The sequence below is a fragment of the Ptychodera flava genome, chromosome 16 (genome assembly GCF_041260155.1).
Source record: "Ptychodera flava strain L36383 chromosome 16, AS_Pfla_20210202, whole genome shotgun sequence".
Taxonomy (NCBI): Eukaryota; Metazoa; Hemichordata; class Enteropneusta; family Ptychoderidae; genus Ptychodera; species Ptychodera flava.
The window spans coordinates 30,013,368-30,030,068 of NC_091943.1; the positions used below are offsets into that span (position 1 = coordinate 30,013,368).

Genomic DNA, 16,701 nt, shown 5'->3' on the forward strand with positions numbered 1-16,701 from the left:
ATATCTAACTTTGCTGAACGGTTCTACAAGCTGAGTCGGGTGAATTTTTCAGAACACAATATGGCGTCATTTATACTTGCTTGATGTGACATTGCATGAATTTTTTTGCAGAGCGATACAGGTCTTATCGAGTTTAAAAGACTGCTTATATGTCACTGAAATATATACTTACTTTTGAGTTGAAAAGATTGCAGAAATATGAAAATATCAGAGACATATATATTACAGGTGTAATTAAAGCGTAGCAATCTTTGTTGAACAGAATAAGACCATAAATATGCCATTGATGGCAGTGTTTTTACTTGTTATGGTAGATTGTGATTATTTAAGTGTTCTTGTCCTCATTGAGGTCTATCGGTCGATCACTTGCAAGTTAGAATAATATAATTATACTTCCAATCCCCGGTCTTGCACTGATGCTTCAAGTATCCTTTATTGAAATTCTATACTTATCTAGGACGAGAAATTTCATTCCAAGTTTACAAGGGCGCAAAAGGACGGCAAGAAGCCAATTTCATACCTTGACACCTTTTCCAAATTCCGTCCGTTCCATATTTGCAATTATTTATATCAACGACACTTGCATATTCGATATTGTCAACGGCAATAGAGTGTATCATTTTTTATTGGTGCGTGCTTCCCTCATTTACATATCCGGGATTATTCACGCACATGAGTGAGCTTAGCTGGTCGACTTGGTCAACTTTTCGAAGGTCACTAGTTTGGCTGCCCGTCACTGGGATTTATCTCTTCAGAAGACACACCAAACAACCGAATTCAAGTCGATACAATTGATCTTCGACGCTCCAAGGTATATATAACTGTTATTAGGGACACTGCCAGATAGATTGCTTTATATACGCTTATGTTAAGGGCTGTACGAATCAAATTTTTAAATGAGCGCTCTAATTACTATTGCTAATACAGTTTGGCGAAAATATTTTGTTGATTTTTTTCACGCGAGTCAGTTAAACTCGATGGTATAGATAAACAATATGAATATGAAATGCATTGAGTTAATTACGAACTAGAATACATATCAACAGATGAACAATCATACAGTAAACATAAACAAACTTTGAACACTGTTTCAAGCATAATTTACGTACTCCGGATGATATCGATAGCTACTTATAATTTATAAATTAATGTATTAGAAGTAAGAGTATATGCGGGTAAGTCCATCTACTATTCATTGTATAAAAGATACGTAAAATACATGGTTTCGTCATGACACCGGAAAGTTCTCAATCCAGCGTTTAAACCTGGTCACAAATGATGCGACACTTCTGTGGCTATCTAGTGTACTTCATCGGTGACCTCATCCCTGTCCAAACATCAACGAAGAGACACACATCTATCAAGTACTTGTCGGTATATTCTCTTGACAGATGACACATTGTATTGTCAGGTCAGGGTTGTTCGCTGTTCTACTGTTGCTAGGAGGAGCAATACAAATAGTAAGTACATGGCGCCCTTCATCTAGCAGACACAAAGACAGGCTGACCCGAACTCTTTGGGGAGGGGGTCTCAACTTGAGTGATTAAGTTCTTGGTGCGACATCGCATAGCCGCCATTGTTTACGGCCTTGGGGGAGTCGGAGGAATCGGAGGGGGTCACTCAAAAAATTGAAAGCTGCAAGGGGGTTGCTCAAAATGTGGCAAGAAAGAAGGGGGCTACTCTCAGATTGCACCATTACACACATCAATTTCTCAAAATTTTCCAAGCAGGATAGGGGACACCCCCTCTGACACTTTACCCCTCAGCCTCTCGCGTGTTCTCCCCCTGTACTTTCAAATTCTGCCAAGTCAGATATCCTAGTGAAAATCCTGTCATGATACCCATCTAAATTAAAGGGCATAAGCTGTAACTTGTGGCATTTTTTCAGTATTCTGCTTCTGTATATCAATTACCGTGTCTGACCCCGTTTGTCATGCTGAAATTTCAAGTATTCTTTTTGTCAACGCAGCTTGTATGTGTGTAGTGATCATTTTTTATTGTTTACAAATGAATTCTAGTCCGGACTTGAATGCAATTTTCAACAGCAACAATATAGGTTGTTAATATGCTAAATACTTGGCATTAAACACAGTTTAGGGATTCAATGCAGGTACTTTTGACAGTGTTGGAAACTGGCCAAAATATTTACCAGACATCAGGACTGGTAACTTTCAAAACTTGCCTGTCCTGCCAGAAAGTTGCCTGTCCTGCATTTTTGACAAATCCATTCATTCAAAAAACACAAAACCATTATGTACTTCAAACTGTAAACAACTTTATTTTCAACATGAGTATTAACTGTGATCTTACAAACAAACTGTTCTGAATTCCACTGTTTGAAATGAATTCTAATCCGGACTTGAATACAAAATTTCTACAATAACAATGCTGATAACACTCTGATTAATTAATTAATTAGTTAATTCAAACACACTTTGCCCATATCGCTCAAACAGTTAAAAGGTTTCACGATAGCGGTTTTAACAACGGGGAAACAATTTTTTTTTTAATTTGCCTCCATTTTATGCCACTTTATCGTATAAAACCAAGATGCAATCTGTCATCGAATTGGTACTACAATCAACCAAACTGAAAAGATTGCTGAGCAATACAGAAAACATCATCTGGCAAAGAAAATAAAAAAACTGAGAGAGCTGCCATATAAGTAATCAAAGTTGGCGGCATGAATTAAATAAACCAATACTCTCCTCAGACCAAACCGATTTCAAAGGCCGTTTACAGCAAATATTGTTAACGAAACCATGAAACCTGGGAATGGCTAAACACAGAGAAACAAGATTTATTTCTCGAAGCAGCCCTTCACAACATTGTTATGTAGGTCATTTCCCCCACACTCATCATGACCTGAGTTCAATTAGTCTAGAACATTCCCAAGGTCACTGCCCTTGATGACCTCACAACCTTGAATTCAATTAGTCATGTTTGGAATGTTCTGGAAAGTTGATTAGTTGTGTAAGGGAGATAATTTTAGAACAGTAATTAGCATGTCAATAAAAGTTCTAGATTGTTCTTACATGCCTTTATAAAAGGGACGTGCACAGCTTCCAGTCAGACTTTTGGGATCGTGTCTCTTGTGTGTTACTAAACTCCAGCAGTAGTCATTCTCAAGACTTTTCAAGACCTTCACTGTCAACGCTGGATTTATACTGTGGACTTTGTGCAGCTTCAAGCCTGCAAGCCAAAGGACTGTTCATTCATCCGACTGACTGTTACAACTCTGAGACTGGAGCTTTGCCGTCCCAGCTGAGATAAGTAGTCTGTACACTTTTAAAGCTTGTACTCTATCCCTGACTTAGCAATTAGTTTTATTTTCGTAATAAATTTTGTTTAAACGTTAACTGCTGAGTTCACCCTTTTGTTCGTTTTCTCTGCACGTAACAAAATTGGGGGCTTGTCCGGGATCCGAATATTTTGAGCCGTTTGACAACATTTTGCCTGCCTTTTCAAAACTACTGTATACTGTGAACTCAGCGAAATTTAATCATGGCGGAATTTAAACCAGAGGAAATGGATGACCTTGATCAGGACACATTTGATTCCCTCAGAAAAGACGACCTCATAACACTGGCCAATTTCCTTAAGGTAGAAGTTAAACGATCTATGCGCAAGCGAGAAATACAGTTCAAGATTGCAAAACATTTAGTTAAATCAGGCCATTTTGAGGAGTCTGCCTTAAAAGATTATGAGCCCGAGTCTACCTCTGAACTCAGAAAATTAGAATTAGAAATGCAGACAAATTTGGAGATCAAGAAACTAGAATTACAAATGAGAGAGAAAGAATTAGAAATGGAAGAAAGACAAAGAGAGAAGAAAGAGAGGAAAAAGAAAGGAAAGAGAATTAGCAGAACACCGACTGCAATTAGAAATGAAACGTTTAGAGCTTGGACAGTCAGGAAATTCTCCCTTCAGACAAGTTTGACATCACTAAGCATTTCAGGCTAGTTCCCCCTTTCCAAGAAAAGGATGTTGATAAATATTTCCTTCATTTTGAGAAAATTGCTCAGAGTCTGAACTGGCCTAAGGAGTCCTGGTCTATGCTTTTGCAGAGTGCTTTGGTGGGTAAAGCCAGAGAAATTTACATTCAGTTGTCAGTAGAGCAGGCTTCAAATTATGATTCTGTGAAGGAATTAATTCTCAAGGGCTATGAGTTGGTGCCTGAAGCTTACCGTCAGAAATTTAGGGATTGTGAGAAGGTGAAGGATCAAACTTATGTTGAATTTGCTCGAACAAAAGAACAACTGTTTGATCGTTGGTGTTCTTCTGAAAAGGTCAGTCAGAATTATGACAAATTACGACAGCTCGTTTTGATTGAGGAATTTAAAAGGTGCATCAGAAGTGACGTCAAGACGTTTATCAATGAACAAAAGGCAGATACATTGGAGGTTGCTGCACGTTTGGCCGATGATTATTCATTGACCCACAAATCTTCATTTCTCAGCAAACCATCCCAGTCCTTTTCATACAGAAACAATGCAGGTAAATTTAACTCGTCCTTTTCATCCAAGAATTTTTCAAAGGAGAGTAGGAAATCAAATGACAACAGTTCACAAAATTCAAGTAACACTCCCACATCATCAGATCCCAAGTCTCAATCTCCTTCTGACAAACAGTTTGGTACACTTTCTTGTAATTATTGTAAGAAAGACGGCCATTTAATGTCACAGTGTTTCAAATTGAAAAGAAAACGTGAAGGTCAAAGTGGTCAAAGTGGATCTAAGCCAACCGGCTTTATTTCTTCATCAACTCAATTAGAGTCTAATAATGTGTGCAACACATTTTCTGAGGTTAAACCCCTCTTATCCCCAATTAATGAGGTCAAGGTCAATTCTTCTCAAGATAGCATTATGGGTATTTTCGAACCATTTATTCATGATGGTTTTATATCACTTTCTAGTGATTTTTCTTCCGCTACCCCTGTCAAAATTTTAAGAGATACCGGGGCTTCCCAGTCTCTTTTGTTGGCAGATACCCTGCCGTTTTCTGAAAAGTCATTTTCAGGTTCTAAAGTTCTTATTAAGGGGGTAGATTGCAATGACTACATTCCTGTTCCTCTCCATAATGTCTATTTGTCTTCGGACTTTGTTTCTGGACCTGTGACTTTAGGTATTAGGCCTTTTTTGCCTTTTGAAGGGATTCACCTTCTTCTTGGAAACGACCTTGCTGGGGACAAGGTCATTACTAATCCACTTGTGACTGATAATCCTAGTTTAGATCAGGATCCAGAGCCAATTGAACAAGAGATACCCGATTTATTCCTTCGTGTGCAATTACTCGAGCCATGTCAAAGAAAACTTCCGAGAATCAAAATACTCTCAAGAATAATGTCACAGATGTTGACTTAAATGACACCTTTCTCAGTCAGGTGTTTGACACGGATCATTCCGTTATCCCTCGTGGATTTGAAACTTCCAGTAAAACTTCTGCTGACCAAAGTCAGACATTTTCTAGATCAAATCTCATTGCAGAACAACACAAAGACCCAGATATTTTGTCTTTGTTTGACAGGGTAGATGAAGAAGATAAAACTTCAGATAGCTCTGTTTCCTATTATACAAAATCTGGTATTCTCATGCGTAAATGGAGACCTCCAGATGTTTTGGTTGATGACGATTGGGCTATAAAACATCAAATTGTGGTTCCAAAGCCCTATCGTGCTGAAATATTGTGCCTGGCCCATGAAACGCCCTGGGCTGGTCACTTAGGAGTCAGGAAAACTTATCATAAAATTCTCAGTCACTTTTATTGGCCTAATCTCAGGCAGGATGTAGCACATTTCTGTAAAACTTGTCACACATGTCAAATGGTAGGAAAGCCAAATCAGACTATTCCAAAGGCCCCTTTACAGCCAATTCCTGCATTTCAAGAACCATTTAGTAGGATACTAATAGACTGTGTTGGGCCCCTACCAAAAACAAGATCAGGAAATGAGTACATGTTGACAATTATGTGTACATCAACTCGGTTCCAGAAGCCATACCACTGAGAAATATACAGACAAAGACTATAGTGAAAGCTTTAGTCAAATTTTTCACTTTATTTGGCCTCCCTAAATGTGTCCAGTCCGATCAAGGCTCCAACTTTATGTCTGGTATTTTTCAACAAGTAATGGATCAGCTAGGCATTAAACAGTATAGGTCATCCGCCTATCATCCAGAAAGTCAGGGTGCTCTTGAGCGATTTCATCAAACTTTGAAAAACATGATTAGGACCTACTGTTTTGACACAGAGAAGCAGTGGGATGAAGGAATTCATTTTTTGCTCTTTGCTGTTAGAGAGTCAATTCAAGAGTCTCTTGGTTTTAGCCCATTTGAGCTTGTATTTGGACATACAGTCCGTGGCCCACTCAAGCTCGTTAAAGAGAAATTCCTATCAGACGATGATGATTGTCTGAATATTTTGCAATATGTCTCAGATTTTCGTACAAAACTCTCTAAAGCATGTGAATTAGCCAGAGAAAATCTTGAGTCATCTCAGCAGTCAATGAAAACCAAATATGATAAAAGCACCTCAAAACGGAAGTTTGAACCCGGTCAAAAGGTTCTTGTTCTACTTCCAATTCCTGGCAAACCACTCCATGCTCGTTACTTTGGGCCATATCTAATTGATAAGAAATTGAGTGATTTAAATTACATCATAATAACACCTGACAGGCGTAAACAAAAACAGCTATGTCACATAAATATGCTTAAGCCATATTTGGATAGGGATAATCCTACTATAACTCAGCCTGTCAGTGCAGTCAGTTCAAGCCATTATGAAGATAGTGATACTGAAACTGACTTGAGTGAAAATACTCTAAACTCAAAGCTGGGCTCGGTCAAGCTTCAGAACTCAGAAATCCTGGAGAAGCTGGAATCTACAAAGTTGGCACACCTCCAGCCAGAACAACAACAACAGGTAAAAGAACTGCTCCACGAATATAAACACCTGTTTCAAGATGTTCCAACGAGGACAAACGTCATCTATCACGACGTTGATGTTGGGGACAGTAAGCCTGTAAAACAACATCCATACAGACTGAATCCAACAAAAGCGAAATATCTCCAGGAAGAAGTCAAATACCTGCTGGACAATGACTTTATTGAACCCAGTAAAAGTAACTGGAGTTCGCCGTGCATACTTGTTCCCAAACCAGATCACAGTTATCGTATGTGCACGGACTTTAGGAAGGTCAACACTTTAACAAAGACAGACACTTTCCCAATCCCGAGGATTGATGACTGCATCGACCGAGTGGGAAAAGCCAAGTATGTGACGAAATTTGACCTACTGAAGGGATTTTGGCAAGTCCCTCTGACGGATCGTGCTCGTGAAATATCCGCCTTTGTTACACCAGACGGATTGTTCCAGTACAAGGTGATGCCATTCGGAATGAAGAACTCTCCGGCAACGTTCCAACGGATGATCAACGACGTCATATCCGGGCTAGACGGGTGTGCAGCCTACGTTGACGACGTCATCCTGTATAGTGACACCTGGGAGGAACACATTAAGCTCATGCGGAAGTTCTTCGAGAGACTGAGTAAAGCAATGTTGACTGTCAATCTTGCCAAATCTGAGTTTGTATGGGCAAGGGTAACTTACCTCGGACATACTGTAGGACAGGGTGAGGTAAAACCTGTTGATGCCAAAATCAGTGCCATTTCAAGTTTTCCCATACCAAACTGCAAACGACAACTGATGCGCTTTCTCGGTATGGCTGGTTACTACAGAAAATTCTGTCCAAATTTCTCCACAATTACTGAGCCTTTGACTAACTTACTTAAAAAGAAAGTAAAGTTTGTTTGGTCAGAGCAATGCCAACAGGCATTTGATACACTTAAAGCCATACTGCAAAGTGCTCCAGTGTTGTCTGCACCAGATTTCATTTTGCCATTCAAATTAGCTGTAGATGCTAGTGATACGCTGCTGGTGCTGTTTTATTGCAAGAGGATAGTCATGGTATAGATCATCCTGTTTGCTATTTTTCACGCAAATTTAACAAATCCCAGAGAAACTACTCTACAATCGAAAAAGAGTGTTTATCTTTGATATTAGCTTTACAGCATTTTGAAGTTTATGTTACTTCTTCAAATCAGCCAATAGTGGTTTATATTGATCACAACCCTCTTGTTTTTCTGCAGAAATTTAAAGGCAAAATCAGAGATTGCTAAGATGGAGTTTAATGTTACAGGAGTTTAATCTTGACATTAGACATATCAAAGGCAGAGACAATTTAATTGCAGACTGTCTCTCTCGTATTTAGAAATTATTGTTGTTCACTTTCAAGAAATTTTATTGTTGTTCACTTTCAAGAAATTTTACTTTAGAGTAAAACAAAATTTGAGTACTTAAAATCCTTTTCAAGATTACATTTGTAAAAGAAAGATTTTCTTTGAAAAATTTTCTTTTTTTGAAGAGGGGGTGTGTTATGTAGGTCATTTCCCCCACACTCATCATGACCTGAGTTCAATTAGTCTAGAACATTCCCAAGGTCACTGCCCTTGATGACCTCACAACCTTGAATTCAATTAGTCATGTTTGGAATGTTCTGGAAAGTTGATTAGTTGTGTAAGGGAGATAATTTTAGAACAGTAATTAGCATGTCAATAAAAGTTCTAGATTGTTCTTACATGCCTTTATAAAAGGGACGTGCACAGCTTCCAGTCAGACTTTTGGGATCGTGTCTCTTGTGTGTTACTAAACTCCAGCAGTAGTCATTCTCAAGACTTTTCAAGACCTTCACTGTCAACGCTGGATTTATACTGTGGACTTTGTGCAGCTTCAAGCCTGCAAGCCAAAGGACTGTTCATTCATCCGACTGACTGTTACAACTCTGAGACTGGAGCTTTGCCGTCCCAGCTGAGATAAGTAGTCTGTACACTTTTAAAGCTTGTACTCTATCCCTGACTTAGCAATTAGTTTTATTTTCGTAATAAATTTTGTTTAAACGTTAACTGCTGAGTTCACCCTTTTGTTCGTTTTCTCTGCACGTAACAACATGCTTTTCAAACATCGGAAAGCAGGCACCAATATCGACCCGAAATCTATTACAAAGTCCACGAAAATTGACACAAAACTAAAAGTTCGGATAATCGATTTAAATGCCTAAAACAAACTAATCGTTGACAGATTAGTACAACATTTACTGTTAACATAACGAGCACTAGCAACGCTCAAAATATGCCCTAAAACAAAATCCTTATAAGCGTCCAGAAACTCCGGTCGATGCTGGGTCATGTTAATTATAATATGACACCACACACCGGATCGCTCACTATAGAGTCAGTCAATAGTGGCTAACTCTCTCAATAACGAATCTGGCTTCTCCTCCTCGAGGACGAAGATGACTTCATCACACAACCAAGCGGAGGGGATACAAAACAAGAGAGCGACTGATGAAGGAACCCCATTTTTGGTTCCGAAACACCGTTAAGACGAATCACTCAATCAACAAACCGGTTTACCGGGGACCCAGATCACATGACTAAGGTCAAAGCACTATCGATTCACCGGTGTCTCGTCATGTATTCCACACAAAATAAATGCAATGATCCTTTTATTCACCATATCGTAATACTAAACAATCTTGGTAGAGCCGATGTGTGGAGTTGCCCTCATTTTCTTTATATCTTTATATCTTTCCGTTATATCTTTATATTTATAGCACTGGCTGATATCGAGCAAATCTCGCTTAGTGTGAGATTTACTAGTATGAGCGACTTCCTGTTTTCCGTGTTTACATGTCTCGCTTGCATTGCGTTCCGGCGTCACACAGTTGCACAGTTTTAGTAGCATAAGCGCGTCGAAGTCGGACGTGTTGGTATACTACATTTCGTTTATTTTACACAACATCTAGAAGCAGCTGATCGATGAGATTACTGGGTATGCGGTATGGGCTACTATCGAGAGCCCGACACACGGACGTGGAAGTACAATTTTCCTCCCGTCCGACTGAAAAGTTACCCGTCTCGGACTGGAGGACGAGCGGTAGTTTCCAACGCTGATTTTGCGCTGTTTTTAGATGGAAGTGTCCCGTCATGTCGATATTTCGGAGTTTCCGATGAATTTCCCTGAACACCCCCCCCCCCGCCGTAAATAATGACGACTCCCTTAAAACAACATGGCATAGCAACTGACGGGAGTCGACTTATGTAAGCACGGAGAATGTGTTCAGGTTTTTTGTTTTCATGTGTTCTTGTGTCTCCGGGGATTTTTTTTTTTTTTTTTTTTTTTTTTTTTTTTTTTGCCATTCGATGCAGGCGTGCTTTATTAAGCTTACATACTATATACCTATGTAACTAGGTAGATAGATACATAGATAGATAGGTACATAGATACATACATAGATACATACATACATAGATACATACATACATACATACATACATACATACATACATACATACATACATACATACATACATACATACATACATACATACATTGATTCCATTGAAAAAGTTTGCTGCTAATATTTATGAAAAAGGCAACCCTGAGAAATAATTCCATCCAAGGTTACGCTTACAAGAAATCATGCGTTTATCAAAACATATTGCAGTGTCTTGCCATGGTTACGTCTGAAGGATGCGGAGAAACAAAACAGTGTTTCCAAATGCCCTATGGCTGTCAGGACATAACAGACTGTGAAGCCATTGTATCGTGGAGACTGACAGAAGATGGGAACGCTGTCATCTTTGAACTTCTCGGTGATATGAGGGGTAGAGGCGGTGCAGAGGAGTATATGGCTATTGGGTTTTCACACGATCACCTTATGGTAGGTATACCACTTTGTTAAGCTAACTCGTTCATCCAAGTGTAAGGGTTGGAGCATGCATACACCATAGACCTTGAAGGGTCTCTGTTGCTGGAAAACTTCCTCTTGTGATACAGTTTCTGGTCTATGGGTTCTCCTTTCTTGTTTGCTGTTGAGGGCATGGTGGAACTTGCAAGACCGTCTGAACAAGGGCTGTATTACTTCGGATATATTCTCCTACCTAGGAGGCTGTACAATTAAGGTGAAAGAACGGCATATAGATCGAAGCAAAGATGGGGCATTATGTGGCAGAAAGTGTAACAACTTGTCCGTTTGTTTAAAAAAACATTCAATACCTGTACTACTGGATTTTACGAACAGATATAGTCTTAACTTGTCCAGTTAGAGATAAAAGTGTAGTCCGAACAGTTCTGTCATGTGATTCCAAGAAAGTTTGTAACTTGAACAACTTTGTACAGCGTGTCAGCGTCCGACTTCAGCCAAAAATACATATCTTTGAAATCTTGGTAAAATCATTGGAAGTCCTGTGGACACGTATATCACAGGGACGGGCTGGCGATGTCGAGGTACTACACTGACCATCTTAACGAAAGAAGGATGATATCTGTTTTGAGAATATTTCACGGACACATCAACGTCACGTTTGTGATCATAGGTTGTTGGCAATGAAGGCTAGATCTACACTCTAAAGGGTGGCCCTCAATTTTTTAAATGTGCTGAATATCCAGACAATTCAAGTTGCTTCTTGTAGCTGGTGTTATCAGTATTCTATTGAGCATTATTCTTAAAACCGGTGAATTTTGACATTCCTGATATAAAGTTAATAAGAGAGACATTCACAAGTGATGTGAAGGCTGCACGTTACCAAAAAAACGCAAGGAGATCAAAGATAGATCGGAACGTAAAAATGGTGATTCTCATCGATAGCATTTAGGCCTAACGCTTGTAATTTACTTTTAATGATTGAAGCGAAATTATGGTAGCATCTGAATAAAGATAGAGTCTGTTATTTGAAAATGTGAAAAACAAGAAGATGATTAGGCGGAAATGTTCTAAAGAAGTGAATGCGCAAGGATTTCTACATGGTTAAGTAAAAACTTTCTGTGGACCTCTTTCAGTCCATCGGGTGTAAGTCATTCAGATTTGGCCGTCTCTAAGTGCAATCACTTTCATAATTATAGCAGTAGACAAGAGAAGGAATAAAACCTGTTAATTTAAATGTAATGGACCTGCAGTAGCTGTTATTTTTGATGATTTTTTCAACACTTTTATGATTAATGTCAAAAACAGTGTCTTGATCTACTCCGAAAAGTATGTTTTAACACCATGTAGCATGTCAAAACAGCATCTATACATGTAAAATGCACTGTTATTGTTTACGTTCGAATTCGAGTCAGGCCAAAAAAAATCACTTGTCAACAATTATCAATGCAGTATAGACACGAACAGGCAAAGTTGATAAACCGAATACTGTGCATATAATACCGAATACTGTGTATATGGTATGGGAGTTCAACAAGAAACTGTATGTTGTTGATATAAAAAAAAACTACTTTTGAAAGTTATCAAATATTACAGATATTGACCCTTCTATGAAGCAACTTATTCACGTTTTAGCCCCTTTCACCAAAATGGTTTGGCTAAAACCAATTGTTATCAATAGTGCTCGTTGACCTGTTTATAGGGAATTAGAATTATGAGGTTGATGTTAATTTATGATTTCAACTTTAACGGAGATTTTGCCAGACAATATGAATGTCAAGATGTTTTGGTTTAAATTGTTCATATATACGAAGATAAAACGTGTAAGACATGATTTTTTAAGTTAGCCAAACCGAATGCTATGAACCCAAATCATGTCATGACGCTTGCATCCCGAGGACTTTGAACTCGCCCTAAATGAACGAAAGGTGGATATTTCCAATACACAGTCTACGTTTGACACGATCACAAATGATGTACACAGTTACTCTGGGATATCAATAGCTTTTCCCCACTTTTAAATCTCCCGCTTGTGCACAAAATACAACATTCTCTACCAGTACCTTCATTGATGTTTATGGGCCTGCTCTTTTATGTCCCTGAATGAATTCTGAAGGCCACCTCAGGGTTTTTGCTTTTTATGAAAATACTCTTCCGTTGCAAGATGTATTTAACAGATCAACATAATTTGCCACCATTATGTAATAAATGTAAATCGCAATATAAATTTTGAATATTTATCCTGTAATTGACGCACAGGCTGACACGGACGTCTGGGCATGCGCCGCCGAATCTGATACTTCACTACACCTGGACCACTCTTTCAACGTGGTACACCATAACAATGAGCAGAAAGAAGTGGTAAGTGGTTTAAGTGGCTGTTTAGGGAAATGTTTGAAGTTGAAAGTCACAAGTGATGTCGTAGTAGTATTTGAAAGAGTATTGGCTGGTAAATGCCTTGAACAGGTGGTAATGTGGTGTGTCGTCGAAGACGTAGAAAATTTGATAAACAAGTTTGAAATTTTAAATGATGCGGTAAGGCAAAGAAGGTAATCAATCTTTGAAGGGATGTGTGACATGAGTGGTAAGAAAAAAAGTAATATGGGCGTAAATAAATGCTTTCTTATATATATATATATATATATATATATATATATATATATATATATATATATATATATATATATATATATATATATATATATATATATATATATATATATATATATATACATATCAACGAGCACTGTAACTTCCCAAGAGGACATCTGTCTGTCTGTATATATATACACACACACACACACACACACACACACACACATATATATATATATATATATATATATATATATATATATATATATATATATATATATTATATATACAGTCTTCTTAAAAGCAAAGTTTGCAATATTAAAGTATCAACCTTGAAAAATATTCAATTCACATACTTATAGGTAAGTGCGCCTATAGATTGATCATTTTACCTTGTTGTTATTTTAATGTGTCCGTCGATGCTGCTAGCTGAGTTCGCTGATTCTTCAACTATAGGTTGGCGTTGAAGGCTTCGAAGCACGAATTACCGACGGCAAGATAGAGTGTACATTTGAACGGGCAAACAGCATAGACGGAGATGGTAGTGATACATTTTTTGACTTGGACGCAGACTCTTATTACTTGATGGTGGCTCGAGGAAGACTTGACCGTGACAATAGTATGTTGCCCACATAATATTCTATGTATTATCAAAGTTCAGTCAAGCTTTGCTTTAGAATATCAAATAAACAGAAAACTTTTTGATAGATGTGCTCCCTGCAATAGCTAGAACGGGCGTGTGGCACTTTTCATCCCCAATTCTTCAAACTAGAATCCCACTGTAGTGCACTTTGTATCATGTTAATGAAAGAATATTTGTCTTCCGATTATATGATTTGCATCTTCGGTCTACGGTCAACTTTAAATGCTGGCAAAGCAATTACAAAGTCGATCGACATCTGATGTCCGAACCCACGCACTTTTCAGCTGGAAAAAGATGGACTTTCAATATTACCAGATTTCTTTCTTACTAGGATATGCTTTTAAGCCTCAAAATAGAATAGAAAACCATGTGTAGTTGATTTCTCATATCTGTCTGCTTTCTTTTGTTTTCTTCACCGTATCAACGATCTGATCAATCACGGATCAATGAGGAAATGATCGAGTGAAAAGGAGGATGCATTTGATTAAATTCTGAGATGTTTGAACTGAAAAGTCTGGTATTCTATGTCTTCATACAGAAAAAATACACAAACATTTTGCTACTCCGATGATATCACCCGAGAAGATCAACTTCACAAAGACTGAGTTCACATACATGCCGAGCCCTGAGCCAACCGTGACTGAATCAGACGGCGATGGCGCTCTAACATACATAGCCGGACGCTGGTTTACAGGTATACTCACAAATCATAGAACATAGAAAAGCTCCTTCATTGTATTTTGGGGTAAAGATTCTTTCCATATCTTACTTGCAACTTATCATTTATGATTCACGCCAAGATACTACGGCTTCATTTGAGCTGCGAAAATATGAATCATTCACAGTATACATTTTTAAAAATACCGCAATTATACGGTGTCGCTCAAATTTGATCAGAATTGGTATATACCAGTATGGGTACCAAAGATCAACAATAAATATTGTTTCTATCTGTTCAGTGCAGGAAAATTCTACGTTGATGTTCTGACAATGATTTCTGCACAGTATAACCAGAAAAACAACAAGAAATATTTAAACCAGAAAAAAGAATGACAAAAGTAAATAAGGTCTGAAACTTTAGGTACTGGAGGTCAACTTTAGCAACATGCATAGCAGAAACAGTTAGTCCCTCTTAGTTGGACCATAGACAGTCTTCCCCCCTCTACTGTCTATGGTTTGATCTGGTCTGTTAATATGTAACAGTTCATAAACAATGACAGGAAATGACTCAAGCCTGTTTCAGACACTGGCCATCACTCCTGCACATTTGCAGGATTTCCCTTTTTCTTACCTCATTTGCACATTTTTGACACTGACGTGTTCATTTGAACAAATTCACACCTCAACCCCTGCATCTACCTGTACACCAAATACTGAGATGGTAGCTTTGGCGGTATGGGAGCCTTTGTGTGTGACGGACATACATCCGCACATACCCACAAATATACAGACATACAGACATGCAAATCAGATGCAAATGAACTGATTCAGCTTATACGATAACCTCACATTGGTATACCAAATGTGAGCTAAAAACCACCAAAGACAATCTTTTCAATTATATTTCCATTTTTCTCAAACATGTGTTTCCAACTTTGTTTGCTTTCAGCCTTTGCGATTGTGTTGACAATGGTTTTCATAATGAGAGCCTAATTGAAGGCAATACGGAGAGCAAAAACAGACTTTGGAAAACTTGGTTGCACAATGAGAGAGGCAGTGAAGAGTACGGTGCATGGGCATAAAAATTTCTGCAGAGAAGAGTATTAGAGGAAGCCAAAAATGAAGTCCAATGAGTAACCGTGACTATTTTATTCTTGAAAATATTAATACACAATGTGTGTTCATTTGCGATTGTTTTTTATTTATTTCAACTACACCACGTAACATTGAAGATTTTATATGTGTAACAGAATATTCCATTTTAGTTGTACACTTTGTGGCCTCTCTGTTTGCAAACATTGAAGGAGAGCAAAAATGAAGTCATACTCGTTTAATAAATCACAAGACGAAAACTGTGCATCCTAACAACAGTGTTTACAATCGCCGTCTTCGGAATACACGTCATAGGAGAAAATCCATGACATTTGCAACCTTTTAGTATAAAGAGTGTCACACGGCTGAAAAATCGTGATCTTTGACATAACACAAAATTTAAGGACTCTTATATATCACCAATAAATCTTACTGTAGACTGTTTATATCAAAGAGAACAATACACCCCAAGTGAGGAGAGCACCTGTTCACATTTTATAGCAAAATTCAAAAATCCTCTTTCGGGGATGAATCAAAACTTTAGGATTATACAAGTAAGCTAAGCGTGCTTCACGGCCGGAGAAAATTCCGACACCTGTAGTGCCCTCACACCAACACTATAAACGCTGAGACACACATTTTCTAATGCCATTCAACATCTGAGCCATTCCAACAGGTGAGAGCTCCTGCATTTTCATCACACCGTCACTCAGTAATTTACCCTGACATGTAACTTTCCATACGAAAGAGACCATTGTAACTCACTCTGTGTTGAAACTTTTTGCTCAGTAGGACCTGAGGAAGTCCTACTTTTAGGACGAAACGTTGTGCAGATACAAATACAATAAACTATTTACACCAGCAGATTGGTGCGTGAGTGATATCCTGTAAACGAATACATCATAGCCATGCCACTAACAACACTGAGGACAATCTCCGAGGCTCTCTCTCT

The 16,701-nt window shown here is 38.2% G+C and overlaps 1 protein-coding gene across 1 annotated transcript; it reads left to right on the forward strand.

Moving 5' to 3' along the window:
- The first annotated feature begins 650 nt into the window (after positions 1-650).
- LOC139114525 (ferric-chelate reductase 1-like) lies at positions 651-16,336 on the forward strand. Its single transcript, XM_070676311.1, has 7 exons — positions 651-811; positions 1,392-1,460; positions 10,562-10,777; positions 13,019-13,120; positions 13,811-13,973; positions 14,536-14,691; positions 15,607-16,336. Exons 2-7 carry the CDS (start codon positions 1,392-1,394, stop codon positions 15,648-15,650), a joined length of 750 nt encoding a protein of 249 aa, XP_070532412.1. The 5' UTR covers positions 651-811; the 3' UTR covers positions 15,651-16,336.
- The last annotated feature ends 365 nt before the right edge of the window (positions 16,337-16,701 follow it).

Excerpts from the sequence above, each read along its gene's own strand:
- LOC139114525 (XM_070676311.1), top strand. The coding sequence starts at position 1,392 with ATGACACATTGTATTGTCAGGTCAGGGTTGTTCGCTGTTCTACTGTTG. Across the intron at positions 13,121-13,810 it reads ACAATGAGCAGAAAGAAGTG|GTTGGCGTTGAAGGCTTCGA; the intron begins GTAAGTGGTTTA and ends CTTCAACTATAG. Across the intron at positions 13,974-14,535 it reads AAGACTTGACCGTGACAATA|AAAAAATACACAAACATTTT; the intron begins GTATGTTGCCCA and ends GTCTTCATACAG.